The 19,369-nt window shown below is 38.7% G+C and overlaps 1 protein-coding gene across 1 annotated transcript in view; it reads right to left on the bottom strand.

The window, feature by feature from the left end:
• Positions 1-19,369, bottom strand: part of LOC100968217 (collagen alpha-6(VI) chain) — a 154,029-nt gene that overhangs the window by 76,565 nt on the left and 58,095 nt on the right. The window contains exons 9-18 of the mRNA XM_003829444.7: positions 13,056-13,399; positions 12,892-12,970; positions 8,301-8,455; positions 5,800-5,892; positions 3,926-3,979; positions 2,409-2,480; positions 2,299-2,325; positions 1,923-1,967; positions 1,776-1,829; positions 685-747 (exon numbers count right to left, since the gene is read on the bottom strand). Coding sequence (XP_003829492.5) covers positions 685-747; positions 1,776-1,829; positions 1,923-1,967; positions 2,299-2,325; positions 2,409-2,480; positions 3,926-3,979; positions 5,800-5,892; positions 8,301-8,455; positions 12,892-12,970; positions 13,056-13,399 — 986 coding nt within the window. The remainder of the gene's footprint in view (positions 1-684; positions 748-1,775; positions 1,830-1,922; positions 1,968-2,298; positions 2,326-2,408; positions 2,481-3,925; positions 3,980-5,799; positions 5,893-8,300; positions 8,456-12,891; positions 12,971-13,055; positions 13,400-19,369) is intronic.

Raw genomic sequence — 19,369 nt, 5'->3', positions numbered from 1 at the left:
GTGTCTCCTCCCATATCTCATCTTGAATTGTAATAATCCCCACATGTCAACAGTGGGGCCAGGTGGAAATAATTGAACCATGGGGGTGGTTTCCCCCATACTGTTCTTGTGGTAGTGAGTAAGTCTCACAGGATCTGATGGTTTTATAAATGGAAGTTCCCCTGCACAAGCTCTCTTGCCTGCTGCCATATAAGACGTCCTTTTGCTCTTTCTTCATGATTGTGAGGGCACCTCAGCCGTGTGGAACTATGAGTCAGTTAAACCTCTTTCCTTTATAAATTACCCAGACTCAGGTATGTCTTTATTAGCAATGTGAGAACAGACTAACACAAGAACAGAAAAAAAAGACATGGCTTTGTTTCTGTCATTGTGTCTGTATTTTGAGGTGCTTGGAAGATAATGAAGTGGACCAGAATTTCTTCATTGTTTTGAAGCACAAGAACAATTCTGAGTATGCATTTACAAAATTGCATTTGCAAAAGACATGTAAAGGCTTTTTACTGCTCATACTCATTCAGTATATGAAGAGGATCTAGCACAGGTACCTGAATTTAAAATGTTACAATCATGCCTGGGGTGTTTTAAACTCAGGGTTACTATTGTAGTACCTTGAAATCGAGACTCCCTATCAGAAGTACGGATGGGAATCAAGCCCTAACTCCAGTTTGCAGCCCATGCACTTACGAGATCCCCTCGCAGGCCCTTTGCTCCACGGTCACCAGGAGTCCCTCTCTTCCCTGGGCTTCCCTAAAGTTAATACAAATCAGAAGAAAAACAAGACAAGAAGTTTTAATAAAATTAATAAAAACAGAGCTTTTCTTCTCCCTGGTGTGAATAATTAAATATTTTTCTACCAAGGCTATTTTTAAGTTGGAAAGATGAACAACCGAAAAAATTAGTTTCAAGCACCATATAAATAATTTAATAGTGAACTCAATTATTTGCCACAGTGGTGAACTCTGTGTTCCAGACACACTTGTCATCTTGTTTTTTACAAATATTCTATGAACCAGGTATTCCTTATTATCTTTCTTTTATAAGGCAACTGAGATTCAGAAAGAATATGCACTTTGCCCAAGATGGTTGTTTCTGACTCAATTGTTCACACTCTAAAGACAAAGTAGAGGATGAAAATATGGCTGCTGTTGGTATTTATTCTAGGTGGGCATGAGGGACATTCACTCTTCAATGTGCTGCCTGGCACCACGGACCCTTGTCAACACCCCACTTCTATTCTTACTATGGTAGTTGCTTGTCATTGATGGCCCCAGTTCTTCACCTCTCCCTATTCCTGTGTCCTTTGCCATGTAACTCTACAATGACTTCCAACTGTGGTGGGCAAGATTCCCTTCCTCTGAGTTTGGCAATATGCATTGATTTGGCCAACAGAAAGAGATGCAAGTGTTGAGAGAGTTCTGACCCTAGGTCTGAAGAAGACCTGAGAGTTCTAGTATGTTTCCACTTGCTTTCTTGTGCTTCTGCCATGGGCATAAAAAGGTCATGGCTAGCATGGTTAGGCTAGCTCCTGGTCCCAGGAGGGTAAGTGACAGATGGAGTAAAGCCCCCGGCCACCTTACAGACATGAGCCATGTCCAGCCTCAATCAGCTGAACCCCTCAGAAATGTAAGAAATAAATGTTCATCGTTGTATGTGATTGAGGTTTTATGACTGTCACAAAACAGTTTTGTAGCAATAGCTGACTGAGTATTCTACTCTGTTAATCACACCCTTAATCCCCAGTACAATTTTTATGTTCTTCCTTTTTAAATCCCTACCTGAGATCCCTCATCACCCTTTTCTCCTTTTCTTCCAGGAAGACCATTATCACCCTAAAAAACAAGAAGGGAAAGCTGTTAATAGAATTCTCATTTTCATAATGGTAAATAGCTCAGAAGGGTCTCTATGGTACAAGAAGGCTCTACCTGTTCTCCGTTTAATCCGTCAATTCCATTTTCCCCAACTTCTCCCTGAAAAGATAGATATGATTAGAACAGAGTACATCACATGCATGTGTAAAGAAGTCAGATGCCAAACAAAAACTCTATTTTTGTGTTTCACATACAGCCTCCTTGTGAGGCTGGGCCTGGGTAATATTAAAGGTTACTCAGTAATAGAAACTATCAACAAATAATATGTATTGCCTATAATGAAAGAGAAGAAGAAACAAAATGAAATGGCTGGCAATAAAAAAGGAAAGTCAATGACAACTTTATTTGTATAATTTACTGATAAATAATCAAAATAAAAATATTTCTAGATAACATATGGGTAGGTAAATGGATGTGCCTGGTACCATACCTCCTGTCCATTTAGTCCTCTGTTTCCCTGAAAATAAAAGGACAGTTATAGTTAGTGTAGGAAAATGTAATTAATATTGAGAAAACTCCACACTCTTATGCAATCCTTACCTTAGGACCTTTGGTGCCATAGCATCCCTTAGTACCTTGCTCTCCCACTGGTCCAGGGGCTCCTCTTTCTCCCTGAGAAAGGGCACATATCCAAATGAGCTTTTTCTATTGTAATCTGGGATCTGTCTTGAAAACTTAACAAGTTTTTTGTTACCAAAAAAAGTGTGAATGCTCATGGTTCACAATCCAGAGTTCTTGCTTATAAAAACTAAGAGTAGAAATAAATCAGAGATACCCTGATGATAGACAGCCCTTTGCTTTGGATCCCACTTGCATACTGCCTGTGCGAGACTTCTCTCTCACCAAGTGGTCACCAAGTTACGTCCTTCCAACCTTCTTAACATATCTAGTCATACTGTCCTAAGCACAAATTAGGACCTGTCTTGCACCTATGACTGCAAGACTTACCTATAATCTTCACCTTATCATCATCTGTAATGTTGCTTCAGCATGCTTTCTAAACACTCCCATAATTTTGACCCCTGTGCTTCCCACCATTCAGTGACTGCCCACCAAGTAGAAGACACAATCCAAATCTTCAGCAGGGGATTCAAGACTCCCAATAACCTGAGTCTTACTTGCCACATAGATCTTCCTCCTGCAGTGACCTGGGTTCCATCCATGTTGACCATGTGCCATCTTATGAACATGATCTTCTCTGACTCAGATACATGCCCGTGAACATACTGTTCCCCCAAACTTTGCCTGTAGACATTCCTATTCATCCTTCAAATGTCTGCCCAAGTACTACTGCTTGTTCACAGTGTTCCCCTCTCAAGCCCCAACTTTAGCTAAGGCTGTTAGGTAACTGAGTTGTTCTGCCACACTCCTTTGCATGTCTCTATACTTCTAGTCTAGCCCTTGTGTAAAACAACAGGAATCACTGTTGTCTCATTTGCATTTCTACTAGTTTGAAAGTTTCCTGGAGGTAGAAACCATATTTTTCCTTTTATTTTTCTTATTGCTGAAGCCTACAAATATATGTTAAGTATCTGATAATCTGCCAGGCACACATATACGTAACATATATTTGTTGAATGAACCAATGAATGAGTATGTTAAAGTGTGAGGTCTTTGATAAATAATGTAGGAAATGGTAAGATGTTTAATATATAATTGGTAAACAAATGTTTGGATGGATTGATGGGAGGATGGAAGGATGAGTGAATGCAAGAAAGAGTGGGGTCCTTGATACACAATGTGGTGAGTTGGTTTACCTTTATAGAATGCTCCAGAATGGGGGAAACAGCAGTGATTCAACTCCCCTAGTGAAGAAGGTTACTTCCGCATTGAATTCATTGTGCAATGTTGGTGGGTAGTCAAAGAAGAGACAATAGGTCAATAAACCACTAATGACCACCAGAAGCAAAGCACAATGAGGACAAAAGAAGATCTGAGATTCTGTACAGGAATCCTTAGAATCTCACCTTTCTTGCTTCCCCCTGAATTGACTCAAGGAAATTCATATTGTAGATGTTTTTAGGGATAAATGGAGGTAAAAAAGAGCCCTGACTTACAGCGATTCCCTCCTCTCCCAGGTAGCCTTCACTGCCTTTAAAACCTGGAGGTCCCTGGAAATAAGAAAAGGAAGAAAACATTTGCATCTATGGACCAAAAATCAGAGGTAACCAAACCAAATTCAGTTTTACAGTTTTACTTCATGTGGAATAGTAAGTGTTTGAAAAAAATGGTCCTTCCTTCCCAATGTAGGTTGCATTTGCACACATAAAAAGAAATGGAATTTTGGCCGGGTGTGGTGGCTCATGCCTGTAATTCCAGCACTTTGGGAGGCCCAGGCGGGCGGATCAAGAGGCCAGGAGATCGAGACCATCCTGGCTAACACAGTGAAACCCCGTCTCTACTAAAAATATAAAAAATTAGCCGGGCGTGGTGGCAGGTGCCTGTGGTCCCAGCTACTCGGGAGGCTGAGGCAGGAGAATGGCGTGAACCCGGGAGGCAGAGCTTGCAGTGAGCCGAGATCGCACCACTGCACTCCAGCCTGGGTGACAGAGCGAGACTCCATCTCAAAAAAAAGGGACAAAAAAACCAAACACCGCATGTTCTCACTCATAGGTGGGAATTGAACAATGAGAACACTTGGACACAGGAAGGGGAACATCACACACCGGGGCCTGTTGTGGGGTGGGGGAAGGGGGGAGGGATAGCATTAGGAGATATACCTAATGTAAATGACGAGTTAATGGGTGCAGCACACCAACATGGCACATGTATACATATGTAACAAACCTTCACATTGTGCACATGTACCCTAGAACTTAAAGTATAGTAAAAAAAAAAATATATATATATATATATAAAAGAAAAAAAAGAAATGGAATTTTGAGACAAGTGTCCAGTTAACTCAAGGGGGTGTCAATCATAATATTGTAAATCTGGGTTTATATATAGTTCCAGAGCTTCTTTCTAAACATTCAAGTCAACACAGCTATATTTGCCACTGATAAACTAGAATTATTCTCCCTTTATTAAAAAATCTTTTAAGATTTATGCTACACATAGAAAAATAGACCACACACCTTTCTTTCCATTCTTTCTGAGCCTTGTTTTTTTAAAAAATCTACCACTCTCTTTACATGAAGCTGAAACATTCAGGAAATAATTAGTCCAAAAACTTTCAGAGACATATTCAGAGACATAGCCCTGGTGATTTGGGAGTTACAGTGCTATCTATAAATTATTCAAAAATAAAACACACGTAAACAAACTGTATTGAAATCATTATAACATATCCACAGTGTTTATATGTATTTAAACATTTCTTAAAGTTCAAAATAATATTTTCACATAAGGGTACATATACTTTTTCTGGTTAGGAAATATATGAATCAATGTTGTTGGTTTCTGTTTTTAAATAATGAGCCTGTTTTTGTTTATATATCTGTGATAACATTTTGACCTGGCTTAAGATGAATGAGACATCTTAACATCTTTTGCTATAAGAGAGTGATCTGATCTAGCCTGGTTTTCAGCAGAGTACACAAAGTATCTTCTGCTTGATTTTAATAACTCTGCCATCATTAAAAATGAATGCCGAAATGCATTATTCACATGGAGGAGACTTTCATTATTCAACATGAGGAATTATAGCTGATTTTTCTGCATCATTGTCATCAGTACTAGAATACTGGATAATCAAGGATCTTGACAGTTGTTTCTCCTGAGTCTTCCACAAAAACTTTTTAAAAAGACTCCAATTTAGAATGCCAAGGAAAATCCATGACTAACTTAACATATAAAAAGAGGAGTATAATAAACTCTTATATAAGAGGCTCTATTTAGAAGTTAAAAATCACCCCTTATTTCTACTTAAACCCATGTCTGAAGGACATACTACAACTCAAAGTAACCCATAAATCTGAACTAAAATCACCCTTTTCCCTGGTGGTCCAGGATCTCCCATTGTGCCATCTCCTCCAATGCACTTGCAGAACAAACAGCAGCATGTCCTTTCAGCAACATTGACCTTGGGAGAGGGTAAGAAATACATTACATTTGGTGGTATTGCTTCCCAAATCTCATATACAAGTTCAACCATGCGATCCAGACTTCTACCACAGTTTCAGAAGCCTGGTCACCATTCAAATGACTGTGCTTTAGAAAGAATGCATGAAACTTTTTTTTTTTTTGCTTCCATCTTTTCTTCTATCATCTGCACTCTCCACCATTTCAGGTATTCCAAATCAACTCAAAAATGTTTCTGTGTTTTCAAATTGGTATCAGTTTAGCTGTGGCAAACTGACTGCATGCCAACTGATGTGGTTGTCTGTCCCTGCCCCATCTCACTCTAGCACTGACCATGATATTGTCGATTTCTCTATATATTTCTGCCCCAAATATTTTGTTCAATAAAATGAATGCATGCTATTTTCCTCATTTTGTGAAATCTTGGTATGCTAGAGAATTTAGACAGTGCCCAACGTAACATGTCTTGGAACTAAGTCCAATGGTTAACTCTTGCAAAGCAATTCTGATAGGATTTCAAAAACACAACTTACACGTACAACATTTTGGCAGCACTTGCTGTAGGGGATTGGGGCACAGGAGAATATTCCTCTTTATACTCTGGTAAAAACATCTATATCATATATTTTAAAACATTAATAAATGTCATCCTGGACTTACCCAGCCATCCCTTGAATAGATGACATATTGCTTTACATTTTTACAATTAACTCACCAGATTTACTTTTAGAAAAATTCTATTTTCAAATAAATGTTATACTTCACTTTAGTGGGGCAGAACCAATCTTTGTATTGTGAAGTTTCCCAATAAATTTCTAGTGCAATGAAAAATGAAAATCTTTTGTTATAGTCATTTAGCAATTTTCTCCCTTTGATTGTTTCCTACTATATAATGTTCCTTCTCTGACATTATGAAATTCTTTTTCCTGACAATTTCAGAAAAAGCAACCAAACTGGAAATGTGTGAAAGCAAACAATAACAAAATGGATACTATGATTTTATATCAGATAACATCAATTTTCTTTGGATCACCAAAATTCTACAGCATCAAATCTATTACTATTAACATTAAAACTGATCTATGATTAAGTTTTTCTTGTAGAGTGTTCCATTTATATGATATACAAAAACTGAGAGGTTTGTTTGAAGAAGAATTTCCTTCCTCTATGAATTACCAAAGAGATTTCAAAGAGTAGTCGACAGGAAAAAAAGACACATTTTGTAAAAACACTGTCTTCCCATGTGGAAAGGAATTCCAACAAAACTTTCATGTAATTATTTTTACATAATTACAACACTGAACAAGCTGCTTAAATACCTATGTGTATATGAATTTTATAGGTGGAAAACAGCAGGAGCTAGCACTTCCTTGGAAAGTGTTCTCATACACTGATTAAAGATTTTATAAGTTATAAGCAAATTACAAAATTACTAGCAATTCATTAAAGTAAAAGTAGAGCCACACAGAGCTTGCTGACACTTTACCACTTGAGTTTGAATTCTCGTATGTTTTTGAAAGAAATACAATTGAGATGCATCTTATATAGGCATTAGGTTTAAAAATAGAACATAAGATGACGTCAGGAGTTCAAGACCAGCCTGGCCAACATGGCGAAACCCTGTTTCTACTAAATATACAAAAATTAGCCGGGCATGGTGGCGGGCGCCGGTAATCCCAGCTACTCGGGAAGCTGAGGCAGGGAGAATTGCTTGAACCCGGGAGGCAGAGATTGCAATAAGCTGAGATCACAACACTGCACTTCAGCCTGGGCGATAGAGCAAGACTGTCTCAAACAAACAAAGAGAATATGAGGTAGAAATCTCAAGGAGTCACAACCCCTAATCTTTCAATTGCTCATAAAGTACAACATGTGAGGTTTACTGTCACTAGGCATTTCCTCCAGCTTTAGAGCAGATTGCTCTTTCTCTAGCTGAACTCCAAATGTAATTTGCTTTCATTTACAGGCCTTATCCCAGGAAAAATACACATCTTAAACCCTAGAATTACACTCAGTACGGAAAGCTGTTATGCCTAGGATCTGCAAGGGGTGTGAAAACTGGCTGGTGGAGGTTAACGGCCGATTCACGCTCGCATCTCAGATTCTTTTTGTCACTTATGTTCTTTGGCTATAATTTGGACATGATTGTGGGTGCTATTTAAGTTTTCTTCTTTTTCCCTCTTTCCTCCTATTTTTGCCCAGCGTATAAATTAAACATGCTTTGACATCTCTTTACTGTATTACATTTCTTCCAAACAAACCCTCTTACTTAGGCTGTTCACTAATTCATAAAAACCTTTCTTCACTCCCAAATAAACACAGTAAGTTCAAATTCTTAAGCGTAAGTATTAAACTTATATACAAAATAATTGAAAATTTAAGCTCACCAGCCTTTTCAGAATAACTTACCAGCTGCTTTGACAGCCGGCTTCCAAGTTCTCTCATGCCAATAGAGAGCTGTGTCCTGTACTCAAATCCTTTCCCAAATTCAATATAGGGAAGATCAGCCAAGTCACTTGAATCAGCAGGTCCATCCAGAGCAACAGTTATGAGGGCATTCAGGCCTATCCAACACAGTTTACAATGTTCCAGGTGAGGTGGGTTTGGTTACTTTAGTTTTTTGCAAGCATATTTAAATTGTTATTCTCAGTGAACAGCTGCAAGAAGAACAGTCAGTTTACTGTCCACTTCCCCCAAACACATGATGTAAACCTGACAAGTGACAAGACTATAATAAGAGTACAAAAGGAATTATGTGTTTCAAAACTAAATAAATTGGAGACAGGGAAAATTGTAACACAACTTCCAGTTCCCTGATTTGAAGGAGACAGTTCTAAAAGATCTACAGAGCATGCTAAAGTACAGAGAAATTCACACACTAAGAAAGTCCAGCTTGGGCAACATGGCAAGATTCCACCTCTACAAAAAATTTACAAAATTTTACAAAATTAGCTGGGCATGGTGGCATATGCCTGTGGTCCCAGCTACATGGGAGGCTGAAGTGGGAGGATCGCTTAAGCCTGGGAGGTTGAGCCTGCAGTGACCTGTGATTGTGCCCCTGCACCCCAGCCTGGGCAACAGAGCAAAACCCTGTCTCAAAAACAGAAAATACATGTTCTACATTTTTGCCACTCAGTGGGGGATCCTTGAAGCAGCAGCACTGGCATCACCTGGGGGCTTATCAGAAATACAGAATCTCAGGCCCCATCCCACACTTACTGAATCAGAATTTGTATTTTAACAAAATCCCCAGGTGATTTGTATACACATTAAAATCTGAAAAGCACAGCTCTGTATGATCTGATAAGACATCAATAACCCAGTTGCACCTATAAGTAGTAAAAGAGTAACAGGCCTATTGTCAGGCAATTAGGAACAGATGACACACAATCATCCAGGAGCTGTGGCTCGGAGGCTTTGGGGTTTTATGAATACGATTATTTCAAAGAAAACTATTGGTTAAGGACCAACATAGGGTTGCCAATGACTTATTTTGCTAGGTAAGAACATTAAATAATGATGGTAATAAATCTGACAGTCATTATGGTGGAGGAAGTAATTCAGCAACAACAGTGCTATCATTTGTTGATAGAAACTGTGTGCCTGGGAAATGGTTAAGTGCTTTACATGCATTATCTTATTTGTAAGGTTTGAATATAACTCTATTGGTATGTACAATTACAGGCCTATTTTACAGACAAGCAAACAGACTTGGAGAGGTTAAATGACTGCTTGTAAGTGGTATTTTTAGGTTTTTCACCCAGATAGCCTAATTCCATAGCCTACATTCAAAGGATATTTTGACAATAAAAATGTGCTAAAGATATAATCTTGGAATAAAGGGCAGTCTTAAAATCAAATACGTTTAGCTTCATGTAAACCTTACTCCACTGGCAACATTTTTCTCATTTTATTATTGATGGGTAAAGAATCCTTTGATAAGAATTGGGTACCAATGAACCAGAATAGATAAAGGTTCAAGGACTTGGCTGAGAGTCAAGAACACCTTAAATAAATTTATATGATATGATTTTATATGAAATGAGTAGATGAAGAGAGAAATCAAGAGAATGAAGTTTCAGGGACATATTGGAGAGGTTCAAGTTCCAAGAGAGGCAAACAGAATGGTTAGCTGCAGTGGAAGAAAGAAAGAGGCCGGGTGCGGTGGCTCACGCCTGTAATCCCAGCACTTTAGGAGGCCGAGGCAGGCGGATCACAAGGGCAGGAGATAGAGACCATCCTGGCTAACACAGTGAAACCCCATCTCTACTGAAAATACAAAAAATTAGCCGGGTGTGGTGGCAGGCGCCTGTAGTCCCAGCTACTCGGGAGACTGACACACGAGAATCACTTGAACCTGGGAGGCGGAGCTTGCAGTGAGCCGAGATGGCACCACTGCACTCCAACCTGGGCAACAGGGCAAGACTCCATCTCAAAAAAATAAATTAATTAAAAAAATAAAACAAATAAAAAAAGAAAGAACAAACGAACCACCAAAGAAAAATAGGGTGACAATTTGTCCTCATTTCCTGGGACTTTCCTGGTTCTAGTGTTGAAAGTTCCCATCTTGTTCCCAACAAAACAGGATAGTCGGTCATTCTTCTAGAATGAGAATGAGGAGGGGGAGAAAAGAGGTTGTAGAGTGGGCTGGGATATGAAATGCTTGTACATCAATTGGTGTTTAGTTATCAAGAGAAGGCATGCTAATGGATCTACTTATAAGAGAAATGAAACCTTCTGTCATCTGATTTTTCTTATAATACCCAGGAAATGTAAAATTTTAAGAGTCATAAGAACCATGGGATTGTTGACTTGCAAGAAATATGCATATAACTATTATTTATAACTGTTTTTCTTGGGATCAGGGGACTCCTATCTTCTTTCAGACTCATCCAATAAATGAGTCATATGATCCTAAATACAATGTTTTCAATTTTCTAACAGTGAATTAAGAAAGAAAAGATTTTCAAACTTGGGAGAATAAAGAATCACTGAGTAGATTCTAGGGTATTCAATTCTAAAAAATTAATTAATTTAAGCCCCATTCCATGTGCATAAGTTTTACAGCCACGTCCGCCATCAAGGATTGTTTTTTCCTTGTCTCCTCTTGTTCAGTGATGATTGCATACTTTACACATATTGATGCCTGGCCTGAAATTAAGGAAGCTTTCCTAGGTGAATAGATCATAGGGCCCAGCACCAAGTGAAGTCCTGTGTAAGTATGGGAAGCCAGCGAGAGAGATACTTCTTGTCCATACAGAAAACCACTTTCTTTTCTTTATTAAAGAAAAAAACAAAACCAAAAAACTCAGGAGATCCTTTGAGATCTTGCTTGGTGTAAGTCTGACAGGGGAAGAAACTGGTAACCAAATTATTCACACTCAACCATGTCAAAGATGGTCACTTTCAAAGAACTAGACACTTTTCAAAGAACATTATTGCCATGATTTCTCTCTTCCATTGGAAGAATCTAAATATCTGAGGATATTATTCAAAATATAGCTTCTGAAGTTGATACCCATGTACTAGTTTTTCAGTAGGCATTGGAAGAAAGATGTTTGGTCTTAGAATTCTGGATATTCCAAAGCACTTCCTGGAAGAAACTCTACTGTCCTTTGCAAGAGAAATACCTTTTCCCCACAAAGGAAAAGCTGAAATAAAAGAAAACAAAATAACAGCAACCACCAAAACAACCCTACCCATCCCAACTAAGCACTCTAGTATCTTTTTTCAGTCTTAATTAAAACCTTCATTACAGCTCATGAAAAAGGCCAAGACCAGAGAGAATAAAAACAAGGCATACTTCGTAAATAAGGGATAAAATAAAAACTTTACTCCCTAGTAGTAAACTCAGATAATTTTGCAATTTGTTGAAGATTGGAGAGAGAGAACAAAATAGAAAAGACAAAGTCCTGTCAACCCCTATTAGCTAACCTGAGAGATAATGTCTTAGGTCATGTTCCCTAGAAACAGAGTTTGAGATAAGGATTTGGAGGTACACAAATTGTTGAGGAAGCACTTTCAGAAGAAAGGGAGTGAGGAAAACAGGACAGGGCAGGGGAAGTTGCTGAGCAAGAAGACAGTGTTGCAGCTGGAGTCTAGCTTTATTTAGCCTGATCCCAGGAAGCTCTGGAGCATAAATTGCAGCACACCACTGGTGTCATTTAGAGGCAAAGGTCCAACTCTGTAATCTTATCTGCTGCCCAAGGATGGGGTGGACAGCAACCTTCCAGGTGAGGCAGCTCTACTGTCCAAGGGCAATTCTTCAGAGAAGGAGTAAGCTGTGAGTTGTTAGCAGCTAGAGGATAGGTGAATCTGCCAGTAAAGGAGATCTGGGTAGGGCAGAAATAGCACCCACTTACAGAAGAGGACTTCTATTCTGAGTCAAACAAGAACTTCTTTGTTTGACTAAACAAGAACATCCACATGTTCTTGTTTGACTCAGAATAGCTTTTGGTTCAAAAGCCAAAAGCCTGGTGCCAGAGCTTAAAAATCTCAAACACCATGGTTGGCCAATCCGTGGTCTGAAGGAAGGAACTGATTAGAAAGCTGCAAAACATGAGTAAATTTATCCAAAAATGCTTGCAACTCTGGGAACTTTAAGAGTGTTAGAAGAAAACTGACTCTCATTCCCTGGTCAAGGAGAAATATACTCTTCTCTTCTGGTGACACTAAAGAAGTAGCAATATTAGACAATGTGGGGCGAGAGAGAAAGGAACATTCTCCAGGAAAGGTCAGGAAGAAGAAATACAGTAATATGAAACAAAGGATAGGACTTTGTATTCAGTGCTGTTTCATACACATGAGGCATGAAGAAAAAAGTGGATGTCAAAATATTCTGAGAGCTCATTTGTTCTGCCTAGTACATACAGAATACGGAGATTGTCAAAATCAGGGTTATTCAAAATTTAAGAGCCTGGAAATTTAAGAGCCAGAATTTAGTTCTGAGATTATAAAGTTAATAAGCACTCCCTTCCCACTTCTCCTCCATACTCAGTACCTTCTTTTCTAAGTTCATCAGATTTTTGTTCAAGTTTCTCAACATCATCATCCAATCCATCTGAAAATAAAAGGACCACCTAAGAAAGTATTCAAAAAAAGAAAAATGAATTAAAAAGGGTTCATTGCAATCATAGACCAACAAATAAGATAAATCCATGTTACCTTTCCTCGAGCAGCTGATTTATTCTGAAATGTATCCCATAGAGAATCCAAGAGGTTTGCATTGAGAAGAGATGGTCCTTTAACTGTTATATCCTTCAAGCTATTCAGTATGTTTTCACTGTAGATCTCAAACTTGGGAGAATATTTTTCCATGGCATTGGTCACTTGAAAAGCCACACTGACCTGAGTCTCTGTGCCCACCTCACAGCTTACTCCATTGAGGGAGCTGATGGCACGTAAGATGTCTTGAAGGTAGGTTTCCATCCAAGGCTGACCTTCAAGCAAAGTCTGCCCTTTCTCCTGAGTTGAGACATCAAATCCCACCACAACATCCACGAAACAGTCTAGGATTCAAAGGAAAAGCATGTCTTAATAAATCAACAAATGCCTTTATTTAACTCAGACACCATGTCTGAATCAAGGGACTTGGAATTCTATTTCAGTTATAAAGTTGGAACACAAAGAAAGGCATAAATGAATAAAGAAAGAGGCTAAGAATCGACTCTTTTCTAACCTGTAAAAGTGTAAGGGTTCATTATTATTTTTTTAGGTCATATAAAATCTGATGATTCTATAATGAAGTTCTGAAAGATTTTATTTTAGCTATTGAAAAAGTCATGCAGAATCATTTAAATATCCCTAAAGTACACTGTGGAAATGTAATTAGCCTAAAATAAGACATTCATATAATGCTACTTATCAATTGAGGTCATTCAACAAATATTAAATTATAATAATCATAAGGGAAATTTAAGAACATTTGAATAAAGTCATCTAGAAAAAAATAAATCACAAAGGACTCATCTAAGGAATGGTTTTGATGATTTATATTTCTAAAAAGGGCCTTTTTGATTCCTCTTGTTGTCTTCTAACATCCACGCAGAAAAGAAAAAAACAAAAACTAAAAAATTCAGGAGATCCTTTGAGATCTTGCTTGGTGTAAGTCTAACAAATGAAGAAACTGATAACCAAATTATTCACATTCAACTATGTCAAAGATGGTGCTGCTTTCAGGAGTTCAGCCATTCCAGAAGCCACGGACACTGCCATTTTGAGGTTAAATACTTAGAGGCGTGTTGCATTAAAGTGCTTTGCTCTTATTCTTATTAATTCTAGGGAAACTTAAGAGTTGGAGAAACTAGAAAGGGCTTGATATTTTAAGCTGAGTGTCCTAAAGGCAGTTAATTAGAGAACAATAAAGTCATGTGACTCATACACTCTCCTTTCAAGAATTTTTAACTTGGCTAAAAACTCTAATTTTTTTCAGCAAACTGAACACATACAGCTTGCTTGATAAAATGAGTGGTTGTTTTTAATTTGGTTTGCTTAGATCAGCAATGTTTAAGATATTCCTTGTAAAGACAAATGCTTAACTACTTCCCAGACACACTGGTCAGTTGGACATTTGCAAATGCTTAAAACCAAAATCATCAATTTCAACTTTTAAAACAAGTGTTGGCAACTTGATTTTTAATGAGAATTGACGGAGGGAAAACAAAAATTTTATTTGATAATCAATTTTCATCATGAGATTCAAGGTAAATCAAAGTGTTATCAAAAATCTGGAAGACTGAGCATCTTATTTTACTGTATTTTATTGGAAATCTCTTCTTAATCAGAAAATAAGATAAACTATTTAGAAAAAAGCAGAATATATCCTTTCCAAAATTCCTCTTGCATCTACGTCTTCTCATATCTGTCTTGAGCTTGAAAGTTTCATTTTTGATGATGACTGTTTAAACCTGGGCAGAAAACCAGGTAGTAACCAAGATATGATAATGTCTTTAAGGAAAACAGAATTGTGTGAAAAAAACCAACCAGCAGAAATACCAAAATGACATCAAGTGACCTTGAGAACTGTTGCCTATAAACATTGTGTATTTTAAATTTTTGTCTAGATTGCTGAACGTACAAACTTATTTAGGTAAACAAGTTCCTTGTGTTTAATTTAAATTGACAAATGATTCCATAATAATGTGATAGAAGGAATGGAATTTGGTGGACAAGTCCAGAATTAGTAACCATGTGTCTAAGTACAGTGAGAGAGACCAAACCATACTGAGCAAGAGGCTCTCATGCAACAGCCTAAAAACTCCACTGAGACATCTGCCCTTAAATCAGGAGCCCTGTCTTGAAGTCTTCCATGACACAGGTTGTGCTTTAAAGTGAATCTGCCATTGGTGACTTGAAAGGACTGGAGGCAGGGAGTTTTGGAAGTGAGCTAGGGAGAAGGCCGAAATTGGATTTCCAAAGAAATAATGAAGAATTAAAGTAGGATAACAGCAGTGGGAATAAGAAAGGGCTAATAAAAGCAAAATATTTAAGAAGGTAATTGGCAGGACTGGCTACAGAGGGTGATAAGAGAAGTAAGAGTAGCCCGCTGAGCCCTTGACTAGTCCTCCAAATAGCAATGTGGAATCCTGGGGGGCAAGTCTGTGAGTGGGAAGACAGAAGTTCAGTTTCAGTCACATGCTGGTCACCATTCTGTTACTGCCAAACTACTTTTGGCAACTCTTATCCTCTCTGGGCATTGATTTTCTTGTCTATAAAAATAAGGGGGTTATATATTTCAAAGTAAAAATACAAAAGCACAGAAAAGAGTGAATTGGATCAGACAGTTATAGTCTCATTGTTTCCTGCCAAGCCCAAAAGCTGATTCTAATTATTAATTTATAAAGACAGTACTTAATTGGAGCTGATGATGGCAGATTCTTGGTATTAAGAAATACCGTCAAGAGGCTAGGGTACATTTGTAAGATTAGAAGACAGATTCTTGAGAAAATACTTTAAAGGGGAAAGTGGCAGTTATTAGCTGGGATAGGAGAGAAATCTGTTTGGGACTTTGAAAGATGGGGTATTTTAGATTAAAAAAGAAAGGATGATCTATAAAGTATAGCTAGGGACTGTTAGAGACTCAGTTTATATACCTCCCAGATTTGCTTCCTCCCTTTCCCAAGGCGTAGACATTTGTCCACGGAAGAGCCCTAGCTGCCACCATCCTTAGTCTGCTAACCGCGGAAGTGACAGCCTGGCTTTGACACAGCCTCCACCATGCTCACTGCAGAACGGCCACCTTGGCTCTGGTGCCCGTGTGCAACCCACGTGAACTTAGGGAGGCCCTGGTCCCTTCAGCATTTCCTGCCCTAGGTGTAGTGCACTGTGGGACCTGTTTCTGGTTTCCCCAGCAGTTTCCATAAGGGGCTGGATAACGCAACCCAGTAGTGTAGGGAAGTTAACTCTCTGACTTATGAGAGGCAGTAGATGGGAAGCAATTGGCAGGTAAATCCTCTCCTTTATTCCCTCTGCTGGGCTGGTATACACGGTGGTTTTATAGGGCTTCTCTAGTGATGTTCTGCATGACCAACACACCAGTTATGCTTTCTTAAGCTGTGGCTAACTTGGTAAGATACTACCTTGTATTTACTTTCCCCTCCTTTCCTGCATCACTTCCCTTCCATTCACTCTTGCTTCCCTGGGACTGCACTCCCAATAAAGTATTGGCATGTAAACTCTGCTTCAGGCTCTGTTTTCTGGAGAACCCAGACCCAGTTAAGGCAGGAATATAAAAAGAGCTCCTTATTAAGAAGAGTTGGACATGAACATCTATTTTTTTCCTTATATTTTTCACATCTCTTGAATCAAATCCTGAGGTTGTCTCTTACCCTAATGAGACTAATCTTTTGCTCAGTCTCCCTTTTGATTCATCTATCCATAATGATAGATACATCAGATGAGAGATGCTCCTGATTCTCTGCTACCTAATCATGGCTCCATGCTAAAAAAACAGGCAGAACCTCCACATCCTAAAAATTGCTCAAAGTCTCCTCTAGTGGACAGAATAGCCAGTCTCAAAGAAAAACCAAGAAAATAAGCATGGATAAAGGTGAGAAAACAGTTGCTTAAGAAAATACCATGTATATTTATTAAATTTGAATATAGCTCTGAAATGTGGCTAAAATATTTAAGTCCCTAAACTAAGGAATTCTTGGTAAATTGTCCTTCTGTGAATTAACCCCATTACTCCACAAATTTTCATTCAAGACATCCCTTCATGGTACTCTCAGCAACATGCTATGATATTAGCTAACTCTCAATGAACACTTACCATATACTTCCAATTCACTGTCTCACTTCTCCTCATAAGACACAGAATAAGTAGAAGCTCTTTTTCATTTTGCAGATGAAGAAGCTATGACAGAGAAGCTTGCCCAAGATCTCACAGTTAACACTGTGTCTCTCACACTTGGGATTCAGATCCAGACTTCTCTGGAGTCCACATGCTGAACCACCTTATTCTACCACTTCCTGGTTAGCCAGTGATGACAAGTCATGCAGGTTGCTAGTTCTACTACTAGATTATGTTATTGGAAGTGACAGCAGGAAGTGGTTTCCTTAGGGAATATCAGCTTGTGGAAACAATTTCAAAGATACAAACCTATGATGTCTTAATAAGCTCCAGCTATTAATTGGTGAAGCACAACACTTAGATATTAGTTCTTTATAATGTCAATATCAGATAACCTAGACAATAACTATATCAAGAAAACAGCTTAATTTAACAAAAAAGTCAGGGATGGGGGTGGTGAGAGGAACAGACGGGGGTCAGACAACCCTAGGTTTCAAAATGTGCTTAGTCTTACTTCCTGTATGATCTAGACCAGGCTACCAATATTCCCTTGAACCCCAGTTTCCACATTTATGAATGAAAACAAAAACACCAACCATGTAAGATGTTGGGAGAATTGAGTGAGATAGTACATTTAAAGTGCTTAGAACACCAGGCTTGACCCTTCGTAGATGCTCAAAAAATAATGATTCTTAGTCACCTCCATCATACCTCCATGCGGCTGACCTCCCTTTCACATATGTTGAATCACAGTATACAATTAGAGGAACTTTTAGAGATTATTTAGATTTACAAACCAGAAAACTAAGACTCAGAAATGGTACTGACATCTCCAAAGTTATGCATATTTTAATAAGAAGCACAGCAAGTGTTCAGGCCTTAAGTCCAGTTTGTTTTGAACCGTACCCAGTTACTGTCTGATTTCCTTGTTTTGGGATTTATAGTTTAAAAAGAACTGGCATCCCCTAATATATTTGTACATGCCTTTGAAGCTTTATCAGTGTTCATTCCAGCTTCGTCAGTCCTCAGCTCACAGCCTGCCTCACATTCTTCCTTGCTGGAGTAATAACCTCAAGTTTATCTTAATATAGAGTATTTTTCTTATTTTTTTTTTTGCATTCATGACTATTTAAAAAATAACTCATTACTTACTTGGAGTTCATACTTCTGTTTTTTACTTTCCACATGGTTTTCTTTCATCACACTCAGATAGAAACTGGATGGTTCAGAGAGAATTTTCTGCCTAATAATTGGGCTTGAGTATTTCACATGAAACAAGAAATTAATGTGGAAGGTTTGGCTGAGGTAATCAGATACATTCCAAAGTATGTGAAGCAGGACTTAGAGAGTCAGTAGTCCCAAATCAACTACAGAACTCTTAACCTTTAACCTGCACATCAGGTCTTATTAAAGGTTTGAGACTGCAGTTTGGAAAAGTGTTTGGAGAGAGCTGTTGATGTGCTGTGGGCTCTCCCATCAGGCACACACACATATACGCAAGGAGAGTGGGTGACTTCCTTTTCAAGCTGAGAGAGGGGCTTTCAGAGATAATCTGGAGATAACCTAATCCTGGAAATTCTAAAGCATGAGACACAGGATGGAATATTGCCCTCCCTACAAAGAAGAGGCAATCACGCTGGCGGGCTGTGATTCCCAGTTTTTATTAGCGCAATCGATACGTTATTGTTGACCATGGAGCTGATATGGCTGAGTAGAAGAGCAAGCTGTTGTGGGCTCCTCTGATCTCCCATCTAAGAAGCCCCTGGAGGGAGCAGAGAAACCTCAGCAGAACAAAGCTGGAGGCATCAGCAGATGCCCAGAGGCTGAGAAAGGCATAAGGGACACTCTGGAATAGAGACATACTTAGCCTCCTAAAAAAAAAAACTGTGATGGAGAGATCTTTAGACAAAGGTGGCTTGGTTGGGGCGGTGATGATGTGGGGCAGGAGGTGGAATCTTTGAAGGAGCTATGAATGGACCCAGCTTTAGACATGGGCTATTTTCAGAGAAAACCAATTCCTGATAAGGGCCATCAGATTAAAAACTTTCCTGTACCCTTTTAGTTGTTCCCCCTTTCCTAGTACCTTCTCCTTCTGGAGAGGCCAGAAACTATGGTTAGTAAGATGGAGCAGCACCTGGAAGATGGGGAGTGCAGTGAAAGTCTGGGGACATTGGGTGAAATGTCAACC

The sequence above is a fragment of the Pan paniscus genome, chromosome 2 (genome assembly GCF_029289425.2).
Source record: "Pan paniscus chromosome 2, NHGRI_mPanPan1-v2.0_pri, whole genome shotgun sequence".
NCBI lineage: Eukaryota > Metazoa > Chordata > Mammalia > Primates > Hominidae > Pan > Pan paniscus.
The sequence above is the reverse complement of the archived record's forward strand: the minus strand, read 5'-3'. Positions and strand labels throughout refer to the sequence as shown.